At 54.2% G+C, this 13370-nt stretch overlaps 1 protein-coding gene across 1 annotated transcript in view; it reads right to left on the bottom strand.

The window, feature by feature from the left end:
* Nucleotides 1-513: 513 nt before the first annotated feature.
* Nucleotides 514-13370, bottom strand: part of LOC308338340 (epididymis-specific alpha-mannosidase-like) — a gene marked incomplete at both ends in the record, with an annotated part of 31982 nt that continues 19125 nt past the window's right edge. Inside the window, 9 exons of the mRNA XM_080796350.1 lie at nt 514-707; nt 2047-2167; nt 2985-3097; nt 4567-4704; nt 6233-6425; nt 6503-6613; nt 7667-7919; nt 8526-8717; nt 12641-12915. Coding sequence (XP_080652476.1) covers nt 514-707; nt 2047-2167; nt 2985-3097; nt 4567-4704; nt 6233-6425; nt 6503-6613; nt 7667-7919; nt 8526-8717; nt 12641-12915 — 1590 coding nt within the window. The remainder of the gene's footprint in view (nt 708-2046; nt 2168-2984; nt 3098-4566; nt 4705-6232; nt 6426-6502; nt 6614-7666; nt 7920-8525; nt 8718-12640; nt 12916-13370) is intronic.

The following is a 13370-nucleotide window of genomic DNA, read 5'->3' as shown; positions in this document are numbered from 1 at the left end:
TGAAGTGATAGCAGAAAGAAATACCCCAGCAGATCCTGGGCCCTGCTCTCAGCACCCTGCCTGTAGGGGCTCAGGCCTTGAGGCATCTGCTTTTCCCACAAAGCCCACCTTGGCTTTGGGGTCATCTTTCCACAGCCTTCCTGAATGGACCCCTATGCCCCTCACGGGCTCAGAAGGCCCCCTGTTCTGCCAGAGCCCCCATCCGCACACATCATTAGGGACACAGTAGGCCTGCACCTCACACTGGTGACCTGGGCAAGAGGGGGTGAGGCCTGTGTGGCAGGTGCCTTTCCTGTCACTCTGGGTACTCCCCTCTGCCTTATGGGAGCTTCCTAATGACTCCTGCATGGGCGTGAGAAGTGTGAGTGTGCGTGCAGACATCACCCATGTGGGAGGATAGGAGAGGCCGGCTCTAGAGCCCCAGGAGAACATGAGAAACACAATTTTTATTTAAAGCACAACAAAATCCCCAATCTGACCATTTTCTCCATTAGCTTATCGGAGGGGGAAGCCTCACTCATCCTCCCACGCTGCTTTTCCATGTCCTGGGTCCTGTTCCTTTTCCTGGGGTTCCTGGGGTTGCCCTGAGGTCACAGAGTCAGCCAAGGGCTCACTGCTACGAAAGTGGATGAAGAATGTCCGGATTTCCTTCGGGTAGATGGTGACCTTCATGCCTTGCAGGGATGTCGAGTGAGAGCTGGAACTGCCTGGGGGAGCAGAGGTGGTCTGTCCTTAGAACCACCTGCTTCCCCGGGGTGTTTCCACCCAGATTCCCCTCATACACCGCCCACCTACACTCTAATGTGGCTCTTTGCTGAAGGTCCTTGGCTGACCCATCCCACCAGGACTCCCACTGCCATGGGCCCCTTGCATTTTGGCTCTCCCATTAGCGAAATATGTAGGTGGTCCTGGCCATGCATGGTCTCATTTCCCATGGGGTGTAGCTCAATTCCTAGAGTTTTCTCACTGAGGAACCTGGTGGGGCTGCACTTTATATTACTGGGTTCCACTAAATTCAGTCTTGGGAGGGAAGCCTGTTCATCCATCCATCCACCCATCCATCCATCCATCCATCCATTCATTCATCATCGATTCATCATCCTGCAGAAGGAAAGACACATCTACACCTCTACCCACCCATTCATTCATCCATCTACCCATCCATTCATCTATCATCTATACGTCATTCATCATATATCTACCAATCCATCTATTCATTCATCAATCATCACCTATTCATCCATCCTTCCATCCATCCATCCATCCATGATCCATTAGTATATCCACGAATCCATCTTTCCTTTCACTCATACAAACACTCACACTTACACAAAGCCATCCATTCATCCACACAACCACCATCCATCCATCCATTGTCATCGATCCATCCATCCATCCATCCCATTCGTTCATCATCTATCCATCATCAGTCTACAAATCCATTCACCCATCCACTTATCCATCTATCTATCCATCCATCCATCCATCCAACACCATCTATCTATTCCCAATGACTAAGTGTCCAGCTATGTAGAAAGCACTCTGCTGCATGCAGTGGACAGAGAAGACCCATGGGAAAGAGGAAAGAGGGGGAGAGAGGAATGGAGGAGGATCCTGACCCAGCCCCGGACTCCGCCAAAGTTTGAGTAGGAGTGGGCCAGAGAGAAGGGGACAAGGGTGATCCAGGAGGAGGGAACAGCATGGGAAAGACTGGGGGGCATAAAGCTGCCTGTAGTTCCCAGGAGCTGATGGTGGTCTGTGCGGTGTGAGACACAGCATGATAGATGTCAGACCTCCTGGGATATGCCTGCCAGTTCAAGACACACCCAGGACAGAGGCTGGGGGTGTGGTCTGCAGACACACATACGCATGCACACACACACTAACCCGTGGTAGATTCTGGACGGTACAGAATCAGAGAAGCCAAGTAGCCCGCTCAAGGTCACACAGGCCATAAGGGATCTAAGCAGGATCTGGCCTGCTCCTGAACCAGGCTGGGGGAGGGCTGGGATTCCCAGCCTCAGCCTCAACCAGGAGCTCTCAAACCTCTGCTGTGGGGACCATCCCATGTCCTCCAGCTCCAGCGGCGCAGTGTGATCACATCCCAGGTCCCTGTGAGCGAGCGCTCCTCCACTGCCACCACAGACCCCAGCCCTTGCAGCACGACCTGACGGACAAGAGCACAGGGAGGGTGAGCTATCACCAAGGCCCCAGATCAGAGCAGAGGCAAAGCAGGAGCAGGGGTGACACCCATGCTTGGGGCACAACACACCACCACATGAATTCTCCCAGCAAATCCCCAGAGGGAACTGTGTGCCCATTTCACTGAGGACACTGAGGCCAGGACCAGCATGCTTTCCCAGGAACTGCACTGAATAAGCATACCCAGGGGAGGCAGGCACAGGAACTGCCTCCATTGTCCAGACCCTTCTCCCCAGTATGGCTCATGAGGCAGCCCCGGGTGAGGCCAGGAGTGGTTATCCATCCCAAGAAAACGGACTCAGCCTCCTGTTCGAGGACAGAGGCAGGTGGCCCCTTCTGGCCTGACCAGGAAGGGATGGCTGGCCCAGAGGTGAGAGGTTTCTGGAGAAGCTTCCCTGAACTGACACAGGGAGAAAGCAATCAGAAGCAGTACCCCATTTGCTGCTGCCTTCCCGCTTCTGCAGACCTATCTGCTTGTGAGGTTGTGCCTGCAGGTGACCACAGAGGACAAGCCAAAGAGAAACAGCCAGCACACCAGTGAGGCCAGCTGCAGGACACAGTGACACAAGAAGGGACCAGAGAAGAAGCAGCAGCAAGAATGCAGAGAGAGGAGGGCGGGATGCCCACGTACCCCCACAGCGCCCACTCCAGGGTAAGCGAGAGCACCCCAGGCATCTCTGCTGAGGTCTTTGTCAGAGGGGATTTTCACACTGGGGCTTGTCTGCCTGGTGGGGCTTCAGGCCACAGCCAGGGAGCCTGTCACAGGGTCTGAGGGCTCTTACCTCCAGGTTCACACTCACGGGCTGAGACAGGACTGGGTCCTCCCCCACCTCATGCAGGTGATGGAGCCGCAGCAGGACACGGCGGAGGTCTGCCTTGGCCTTCCTTCCATGGCCTTCAGGGACAGAAGGACCCCCATCAGTGCCAATCCTCTAGTCTGGGCCCAGCACTGGACACCTGCCCTCACTTCCTACCCTCAGCCTCCCCAGGAGGCAACTGACACAGTCCCTGCTTGATGTTACTGCTGCACATGGGTTATGAAAAATCCCTTCTACCTGTTCCAGTGGGTGGTTATGGATTGGAGCCCTAGGGTCAGGCAGGTCCTCTGTCTCCTGATAATGGTGGGGGTGGGGTGGAGTGAGGACATGCTGATGTCCAGGACGACACACCTGCTTCATAATGTGGCCCTGAGCTCAGGGAGGTGGGGGTTGGGTCTCACTCCATCCCTGAGGCTTCCCTCACTCTGCCCCTCACTCCCTGCTCTCCAGGGAGGAGGTACCTTTATTCAACAGGTCTGGGGCACCCCCGGGCCAGCCCCTTTCTCCTCCTGGGAGCCAACTATCTACAGGAGACCTATTCTCTTGCATTGGCCATGCACACCAGTGGGAAGGGAACGCTCTGCCTTGTAGGGGAGGCTCCCCGCCCAGCATCTTCTGTGACAGGGGGATTCCTGGTAATGGGGTTCAGTGCTAGAAAGCCACTTGGCTGTAAGTGTAAGCCATGGTGTAAGCCATGGTCCCCAAGAACCACTTTATCAGATAAAAGTGTTATCTGGCCTGTTGCCTCTTCCTTTTCCTCCTTCTTAAATCTGCGGAATCATACTGAGCGGTCCTTGGTGACTGGCAGGACCTAGGTGGGGCTCTAGAGGACAAGAGAGTGCCTGAGGGGCACCTAGCCCTGCCTTTAAGATGCTCACATTGGAAAGGGGAAGATAAGGTGTGGCTGGAGCTTTGGCAACAGGATGAGTCAGTTCATGTCAGGTGTCACCTCCACCAGGAAGCCCTCCATGATGCCCTGCTGGGGGTATAATGTGAACACTAACATCACTGACTGGTGACTTGGCTGCTTCCCCCTCTAGTCAGAGAGCTCTGTGAGTCTAGGGGCCTTGCCTACCTTGGTCACTGCTGACTAACCAGTGCCTGGCACAAGAGATAGCTGTTCAGTGAATGAATGGAAGTTCTGGATAGTCAGGCTTCCTGGGTTCAGAGGACGAGTGGGACTGGCTGTTCAGGGTTCTAGGAGGTGTCCCTGAGGAGCAGGACTGCACTGAAGGCTGAGGGTCTGACAGATGGTGGATGATGATTGGGGGTTGGTGGTGGGGTTAGCAGGGATCCATCAGAGAATGTGTGGACATATCCTGGGTTGGGGTCCATGTCCACAGTGTACCCTGCTTACTGAGTGACACTGGTCCTCCACAGCCTGTCTGTGGGTCCGGGCCTCCTCTTTGGGTAGAGAAGGGGATCAGGTAACCATGCAGAAGCAGGACAGCTCTGAGAGAAGCCCACATTGTCTGGTGATGGACGTGGGGCCAGGTTGCCATGGGGAGGGAGCCATGAGTCTGGCTCCCCTGGACACCTGCCTCACCTTTCTGGAGATTTTGCAGGTGCTCTGTGTGGTTAGGGCTGTAGTTCCAGCCTGGGATGCTGAGGATCTGAAGATGAAGACCTGGGGGTAGGGTCACAGCTTCTTGCTGTTGGGGGTCTGGGAGATTCTGGGCAATCTCTGCAGGGTAGACAAACAGATCCAGGACAAGCATTGAGGCCTAGCTCCTCCTCCTGGCAGTGGGAGCTCTGCACACCATGTGCCCTCGTTCAGGCAATCTGGCTCTTGCCCATGTGTATCCCACAGGGAAGACAGTCTGAAGCACCTGCTGATCCCAGTGCCTCAGGCATCCCCTTTCCTGCCTTTGCCCATGGACATCCTTCCACCTAGATGCCTTTCCTCCCACCTGTCCAGGGTCTCAGATCACAGAGTCTAAGAGCCAGAAGGACCCTGAATCTCTAGTTCAGCCATTTCAAAGTAGAGATGGGGAGTCTACCACCCACAGGGGTGATGGGGTTTGTTCCAGACCCTAGGGCAGGTTCATGCAGAACCCTGATTCCAATGCAAGGTGTGGGATGCCAGCTCCTCCCTTGTTTTGTCATCCATGGCCTCCCTGCTCAGAAGGCACCTCAGCCCCCTCCTCCTTCCAGGAAAAGCCCTTTCAGCTCTGGGCTCCAGCTGGGGCACCACTTCCTTGCAGTCCCCAGGCCACAGTGATTGGTCCAGGCTCAGACCACAAATTCCTCTCTGTACCAGTCAGAAGCTTTCCCTGGAACTGTTGTACTTAAGCCTGGGATGATTGTGCTCATTTCTTTTGCTGAGGTTGGGAGAGAGGAAGTGGGACAGAGAATATCAAGCAGGCCCCTCTACAGTCCAGGGGCCTAAAGCAGGGCTTGATCCCATAAGCCGGAGATCATGAACTGAACTGAAATCAGGGGTTGGCTGCCTACCAACTGATTCACCCAGGTGACTCTAGGTGTTTCATTCGTTTAATGATGTTCCAAAAGTACCATCTCTAAACATGATCATTATTTATTTTCCCCATTTTCAATTATTTTCATACAGGTACAGCCTGTTTTAAGTCAGTAGTGGTCTGAGAGGAGGGAATTCATGAGCTTTGCAGATCAGACCATGGACAGGAATCTCCCTCACCTGGTGACAGCATACCCAGAAGTCAAATAAAACAAATATTCTAATGTTGATCTTCTAGGTGTGAAGCCATATATTGGCTCCCTCTGAATATGTCATATTCAGAAAGAAAAAGAGGGTCGCCTGGGTGGCTCAGTGTGTTAAAGTCTCTGCCTTTGGCTCAGGTCATGATCCCGCGACCCGTGTCAGGCTCTCTGCTCTGCAGGGAACCCTCTCTCTCTCTGCCTGCCTCCCTGCCTACTTGTGATCTCTTTGTCTGTCAAATAAATAAATAAAATCTTAAAAAAAGAAAGAAAGACATCAGAGCAAAAATGAAGGTACTCAGGGAAAGGGCAGAAGGTGGAATAGGTCTGAGTCTCAGAAATGCTCCCACCACCTCTACGAGCTTGAGTGAACCCTGAACCTCTTTGCCCGAGTTTGCCTACACCTTATATGAGGACATTGGATCAGAGACCCCGAGCTCCCTTCTTTCCAACGTTGTCCAGATTAGTGGTGGTCCACACCCCTCCCCAGGTCTACTGGGCCAGGTGGGCTCATTCTGGTATGAACACTCCCTTACCATTCAGCTCTCTTAACAGCACTACAGGTCTGTGCTGTAGCTCCAGCCCACTCCTCTGGCGCAGGCCCGCGGTGAGTGGCTGGGGTCCTAGCAGGAGCCAGAGCACGGGATGGACAACAGAGGTGTCGTCCAGTGTGAGGTCATAATCCAGAGCCCAGTCAAAGTTGTTCCTCAGCCGGCGATGGAGCATGACCTGCAGGGGAGAGCTGTCTGACAGGCCCCCCTCCCACCTGCTCCCACCCTGGGTGGCCAGGATGGCCCACATCCTACCTCCACCTGGCCGTTCCCTTGGCTGGAGACGCCATGTGCCTGCTCGGACAGCAGCACCAGCCTGCTTTGGCTGTCCTCGATGAAGGCGGACTGAACCATGGGGTAGTAATTCTGTGTGCACAAACATGGCCAGACTGGCTATCAGGGCAAAGTACGGGCAGGACTGCTGGCCGGGGTCCCCCTCGGGCAACCCCTGCCTGTCCCCCACATGGGCACAGCAACTGCTCAGGGTGCAGCAGGAAGACTATGGTAGAGGCTCTGACCACAGAGCCCAACAGACTGTCATTCACATGCAGATGCAACGCTTCCTGCCCATCTGAGCTGGGAACTGAGTTTCCTCATTGGGACCTCAATTTCCCCACCCACACAACAGGTTCAAGACCCTATGGATGCAGGGCCGAGGGTTACTACAGAGACAAAGGACTGAGTCTGGTCTGGGGCAGCAGCTGCACTCCCCATGCTCTGTGCTCTGCTGGAGCAAATGGCCTGGAAGGACCCAAAAGGACGGTCAGGAACCCCTGTACAGCATGGGAGAGTGAGCAAGCAGGGATGAAGGGACCAGAACTCACAAGCAGAGTAGAGTAGGAACAGAGCCCGCTGGGTCCCCCGGGTGGAGTAAGGACTAATGATTACTGGGGTCACAGGAGACCCCCAGTGCGGGCTTCACCTGTATTGTTCCCGCTGACCCTCCCAGCCCTGGGGACCGAGGTTATTCCTTCCACCGGGGCAGTGGGGAGCCATAGCGAGGCCAACCCACTTGCCCAGGGTCACAGAGCTGGAGCCCTGGGATGGGGGAGCTGATGTGTGGCCTCGGGCCACACTCATCACCTTGAACGAGCTGCCAGGCAGTGTCTCTGCCACAGCACCTGGCGGGGGTCAGGCCCTCTAAGCCTTTGACCAGCATCAGCTCAGAAATCTCAGAATGAATCCCCCAAGGAAGTACTCATCTACACAAAGGAAACCAAGGCACAGACAGGGTCAGGAACGGCCCAGTGTCTGTGGTGGCACCAGATTTCAGACACCAGGGGTGACCCAAGACGGGGTCCTCCACCCCCAGCAGCACAGGTAGGCAAGGGGCTCACAGGTGGTGCTGGAACGGGCTTCCTGCTCTGGCTTTCTGGAAAAGGGCCATCAGGGCCGCCCAGCAGGCATCCTAGGGCCTACCCGAGCAATGCTGTTGGTCGAGTGTTCCCGGAAGACTCTCTGCTGCATCTGGAAACCGTTGCTGTCTGAGTAGAGGATTTGCCGGTTGTGGAGACTGGTGCTGGTCCTCAGGATGGCCTCACGGTTCAGCTCCAAGGGGCCCACCCGGTACTCCTGCTCGATGCGACGGCAGAGCATCTCCCCACCATGGCCGACCGGCACGTGGGCGAGCCGGGAGTAGATGGCATATGTGTGATTCTGGTCTCTCTCCTTCCTGGAATTGGGACTCATTGAGTCAGGCTCTGGGAACTCTGCAGGCATCCCTCCCTCCTCCTTCCCTCCTTCCCTTCCTCGCTCCCTCCCCATTTGTCTTCCTCTCTTCTTTCCGTCTTTCCTCTTTCTTCTTCCTTCCTTCCTGTTTCCATGACCCCTTCTCTCCCTCCCTCCTTCTTGCAGTCTGGCAGAGAGTCAGGAGCCATCCTGGGCAATATAATGGGAAGAGCCTTGTCCCCTGATAATACAGAGCTGGGGGAGCTGACCTGGATGGCTTAGTTCTGTGCTGTCACACAACTTCTGGTGTAAGTCATTATCCTTGTGGGTTCCTGGACCAACTCTAACCTTGGACACCCCCCACAAGGTACAGCATGTGCAATGGGGCTAGGATACCCCAGTCGGGAGCAATCACATCTGCATCAAGATCCCATTGAGAAGAAGCTGGTATAAGGAACACACACAGACCCTGACTCCCTCCAAGAACGAGGTGGTGTCAGGGACATGCATGGACCCTGATTCCATATGAGAATGAGCTGGTGTCAGGAACACACATGGACCCTGACTCCCTCGTAACCCGACCAAGTGCACCAAGGGAGCCCCAGCGTACCTGTAGAAGAACTGCCGGATCTCCGTCATGAGCTTTCCTGCCACAATCTTCATCCCCACACTTTTCCATGGGCGCTTTGCACTCTCAGTGGGTGTAAATACAAAGTTATCAGATATAGGGCCATATTTCAAATTACCGTTGACATGGTACTCCATGAACTCCTGGGTCACCCGCACTGTGCTGTTACTCTCTCTGCAGGGACAGGAAAGGGAAAGCAGTATTCTCTTCATGCACGTGTGTCCTGAGCATTGTCCTTGTCATCTGGGAGCTGGTGAACAGCCTTCCATGCAGACACCCACCTCCATAAGAAGCAGAAAAAAGAGACCTCAGCAGAACCTTGGTGACAGTCACGAGGCCGCTTGAAGACACCCATGCACATGGTTCAGATAAAGTCCATGAGACACACTCTCACCTGAACCAAGTGGCCTTAGATCCTTCCATGTGCCGGGGGGACCCCATGCAGGAGGGCAACAGAGGCTGCATAACAGGCCCCCAAGAGCATAAGCAGAGGACATTGAAGCCGCCTGAAGGGAACGTCCCCTGGAGGTGGTGTCTGGTCATCAGGCGGCCAGCAGGGCCACCCCACCCCTTTCAGAGGGACCCCAAGGAGCACAAGCAAGGACTTCGTCATGCAGACCCCCAGGCATCCAGATGTGAGGAGCCAGCACCTTCGCTCACTTCACCGCCTCCTCCTGACTCCCGAGGGCAGGGAATATGAACCCACCTCACTCCCGAGGCCCGCGAGACTGAGGGCCCTGATCCCTGGCACAGGACCTCATGTCTGGGAAGAGCCCTAGCCAGGACTCAGGTTCTGTTCCAACCTCACGATCTGGGCTCATTCCATTCGGTTCAGATACTGGGGTTGGGAGGGTGGGGGAAGAATGGGCAGAAACTCAGAGCCCTGTAGACGCATGGATGGTGTAGACACGTGTATGGATTGTACCTCTGTGTGTGGTCTAAGCAAAGGCACAGCCACGTATTGGGATCAGGGCGTGGGGCTGCGGGTACAGAACATAAAGAAGTGTCCCTTCCACACCCATTTGGGGGATTTCTGTGCTATTGTGTTGGGCATGGACAGGAAGACAGGGGGTCATCTGAGAAGGGCCCCTCTGGCCCCTCTGAAGAGGCCAGAAAAGGTCCTGCTCATTAGTCTGGCCCAAACCCTTTCCCTTCTGGCTGCAGGTTGCCCACGCCCCACTTCCTGCATCAGCTCCGCTGGGTATTGTTGGGGAGAAACTGGAAGAGTAAAACATGCTCCATCTGCTGTGGGAATAACACAGAGCCTGAGGAGGGGCGAGGCGCTCATGCCCATGGCAACATGGACGGTCCTTGGACACACGATGCTAGGGGGAGGGAGCCAGTACCACAGGGCTGCATGGAGTTCATCCCCTGGTATGAAATGTCCAATTTAGACAAATCCAGAGACAGAGAAGGGTTGGAAGGGCCATGACTGGTGATGCTCACATGGGCTTTGAGTGTCCTAACCCCACAGATGGGGAGCATTTCCATGGCTGAGCTGCATGGTCAGCGAATTCTATCCACGGTGCTGGATAGAATAGTGACAAAGAAGGTCCCTCGGGGCACCTGGGTGGCTCAGGCGTTAAGCGTCTGCCTTCGGCTCAGGTCATGATCTCAGGGTCCTGGGATCGAGTCCCGCATCGGGCTCCCTGCTGGGCGGGGAGCCTGCTTCTCCCACTCCTACTCCCCCTGCTTGTGTTCCCTCTCTCTCTCTCTCTCTCTGTCAAATAAATAAATAAAATCTTTAAAAAAAAAAAAAAAGAAGGTCCCTCCACCCAACCTGCCCTGGGGTGGTCTCTGCACATGGTGGCTGCCCCCTCGGGCCCTGCACAGGAGGCTCCTGCCATGGAACAGTTGTCCCCTCATCTGTGCATGTGGATTCTCTGGCCCTTCCAGTCCTCAGGCCTGGCTCCAGGTGCCTCCTGCCCACCAAGACTCCCCTGAGCCATTGATCTCCATTTCCACAGATCCTTCTCTCTGTGGCCAGTGGTCAGGCACTGGGCCATCGGTTTACCCCAGAGGGGATTTCAGGGACCCATAAGTAGCAACCAGTTCTCACCCAGCCAAAAGGAACAGAGACAGACGGGGGTGAAGGGATGGTCAGCAGGCCAAGAGTGTACTACTGGACATGCTGAGTAAGGGGTCATGGCTGAGGATGAGGCCTTCATGAATTGCACACAGGGAAGGTGAGGTGGGGCTGGCCCAGCAAGGGCTGTCTAGTTGGGGCGTCAGGTCTGACTGGACAAGCATCCCCCAAGGCCAGCCTGGGGACTCTGCTCTGACCAGGGAGGCTCAGAGGTTGCCTGGCCTGGCCCGGGTTCTACTGCTCTCCCCATCCTCCCCTCCCCACCCAAGCTGGCTGCAGTCAGCTCCTTCTACCTGCCACACCCTCTCTCCAGGAGATCTTTAGAATGATGAAGGACACAGCTCTGATGGGGTCCCCCTGCGGGGAACTTCCTAGTGCTGTGAGGCTCTAGAGCTGTGCACAGCTCCCTCAGGGTGATTGCCAGGTACCACTCACCTCACACCCATACTCCTCTCTCCCTTCTCTTTCCTTCCCTCACTTTCTGTCAGCTACTCCTCCCAGACTTCCTGTACCTCCTGCATTTCCAATCCTGTTGGGAGGTCACATCAGGAAATGTAGTTGGGGTACAATGACAACTCTCTGGGTTGTGGCCTGGAGATGAACAGGGCTGGCCCCAAAACACTTGGGAGGCTTTTTCCTGTGGGTCACCTGCTTTCTCTGCTGTCAACAACTAGTTGCTGAATGAATGGATGTGTGGATGGATGGTTTGATGGATGCATGGATGGATGGATGAATGGATGGGAAGATAAACAGACAGGGATAGATCAAATGATAATTGGATAGATGTATGTGTGTAGGCATGAATGAGTGGGTGAGTAGGTCCATATATGGATAGATTGGAGGGTATGTGGATGGATGGATAGATGGATGTGTGGTTGGGTATGTAGGCAGGTAGATATATGAATGGATGGAAGGCGTGGGAATGGATGGGTGGACGGTTGAGTGAGTGAGTGAGTGGATGGTTGATGGTTGTGTGGTTGGACATATATATAGATGACTGTGAGTATAATGGATGGATGGAAGGATGGGTGGTTGGGTGTATGGATGGATGGAGGAAGGATGGATCTGAGGGTGTGAGAAGTTTATCAGAGGTTGGTGCTTTGGTGTGCGGATATAAAATGATACTTGTGGGAGTTAGTGGATGGATGGGTAGTTGGTTAGTTGAATAAATGGATGAACAAGAAGGATAGTGTATGGAAAGATGGATGGATGTTAGAGTGAGGTGATGGATGGATGGGTGGATGGGTGGATAGATGGTTAAAGAAGAAGGTTAGTGGTGTATGGATAGATGGATGGAATGATGGATGGATGCATGCATGCATGCATGGATGCATGGATGAATATATAGACAAGTGGGAAGATAGTGGATAGATGGAAGGATTGGTGGTTGGATGAGTGGATGTATGGAGGATGGATGGATGAGAAGGTGTATGAAAGTGGTAGATGGGTCACTGCGTGGGTGGTTTGATGTGTGGATACATGGATGGTTGTGGGGGTGGTCGGGTTGTTGGATACATGGATGAACAAGAAGGATAGTGGTTGGATGGATGGATGGATGGGTGGATGGAGGATGGATGGATGGGTGGGGGGATACTTGGATGATTAGATGGATGAGTAGATGGATGGATGGATGGAAGGGTGAGTGGATGGATGAGTATAAAATGGGTAAGTAGATGGATGCATAAGTGGTTATTGGGTGGGTGGGTACATGGATGGTTATATGTTTCTCTAAATTTAAGATAGTGAGTAAAGTGAATATTATATATTCTCTTTGAGTGAGGTTTCACATCCACTTTGTGGATCAACAGCCCTGGAAAGATAAAATTCATGCAGGGTTTTCCTGTAGTGGTCTAGTCTCACAGTTGCAGAAATAAAGCTGATAACACAGGAAGGGACTTCATCACCTTCTGATGATTCCCCTAGCAGGTGAGGACACAGGCAGGTGGGAGAATGATAAGCCCAGGTCTCAGCACACACTTCTGTCTCAGAGTCAGCAATGGCTGTGCCTCACCTCTCCAAGATGTTGTGCATCAGGTTAGTGTCAGCGTCCAGGAACACAGTGTAACAGTCATTCTCCACAGAAATTAGGTGCCTACCCCTTGGGCCAGCATGTGTCTCTGGCTTGCGGGCAAAGTTGGAGGTTTTAGCCAGACTGGCACCCAACTGCTTTGCATCTTCTTGGGTCCCCTGGGCACGCCTGATGCTGTAGTGTCGGTAACTGAGGCCCGGGATTGTGGTCAGCACATGCAAGTCATAAGCAGTTTGCTTCTCTTTTGATTCCTGGACCTGCAAGGCCAAGAGAAGAAAACAAAATGGTGAGTATCAGGGCAGGAGGACCCTCAGTGTCCTCCTCAGTGTGACTTGCACACCTCCTGGATGGGGTGCTCACTACCCTCGGACAGCAGGGTTTTTCCATCATTGAACTGTGCTGAGTTCCCTTCGGGCATCCTCCCTGCTCACAAGGATCCCGCCCCAGCCCCTACCTTCCTCCCTGGCCTCCCTCACTCCTCAGACTCCAGCATCAGACACCGCCCTCCCTTCCCAGCACCCCTGCTGTTTCTTACCTCAGAGCCTTTGCTCATGCTATTCCCCCTCCCTGGAGAGCCTTCTCTCTGAAGTCCCTTATTTCACACCCTCCAGTTTCCCCAGGGGATGTTTTTCTGTTCACCTCACCATCTTCCCCAACCCCTGTCACCTGACATCCGAGGGGGAGGGATGGAGAAGGACACTGGGCACACTCA

The sequence above is a fragment of the Martes martes genome, assembly GCF_963455335.1.
Source record: "Martes martes genome assembly, chromosome: 2".
NCBI classification, from domain to species: Eukaryota; Metazoa; Chordata; class Mammalia; order Carnivora; family Mustelidae; genus Martes; species Martes martes.
This window is presented reverse-complemented; position numbering and strand designations above follow the sequence as displayed.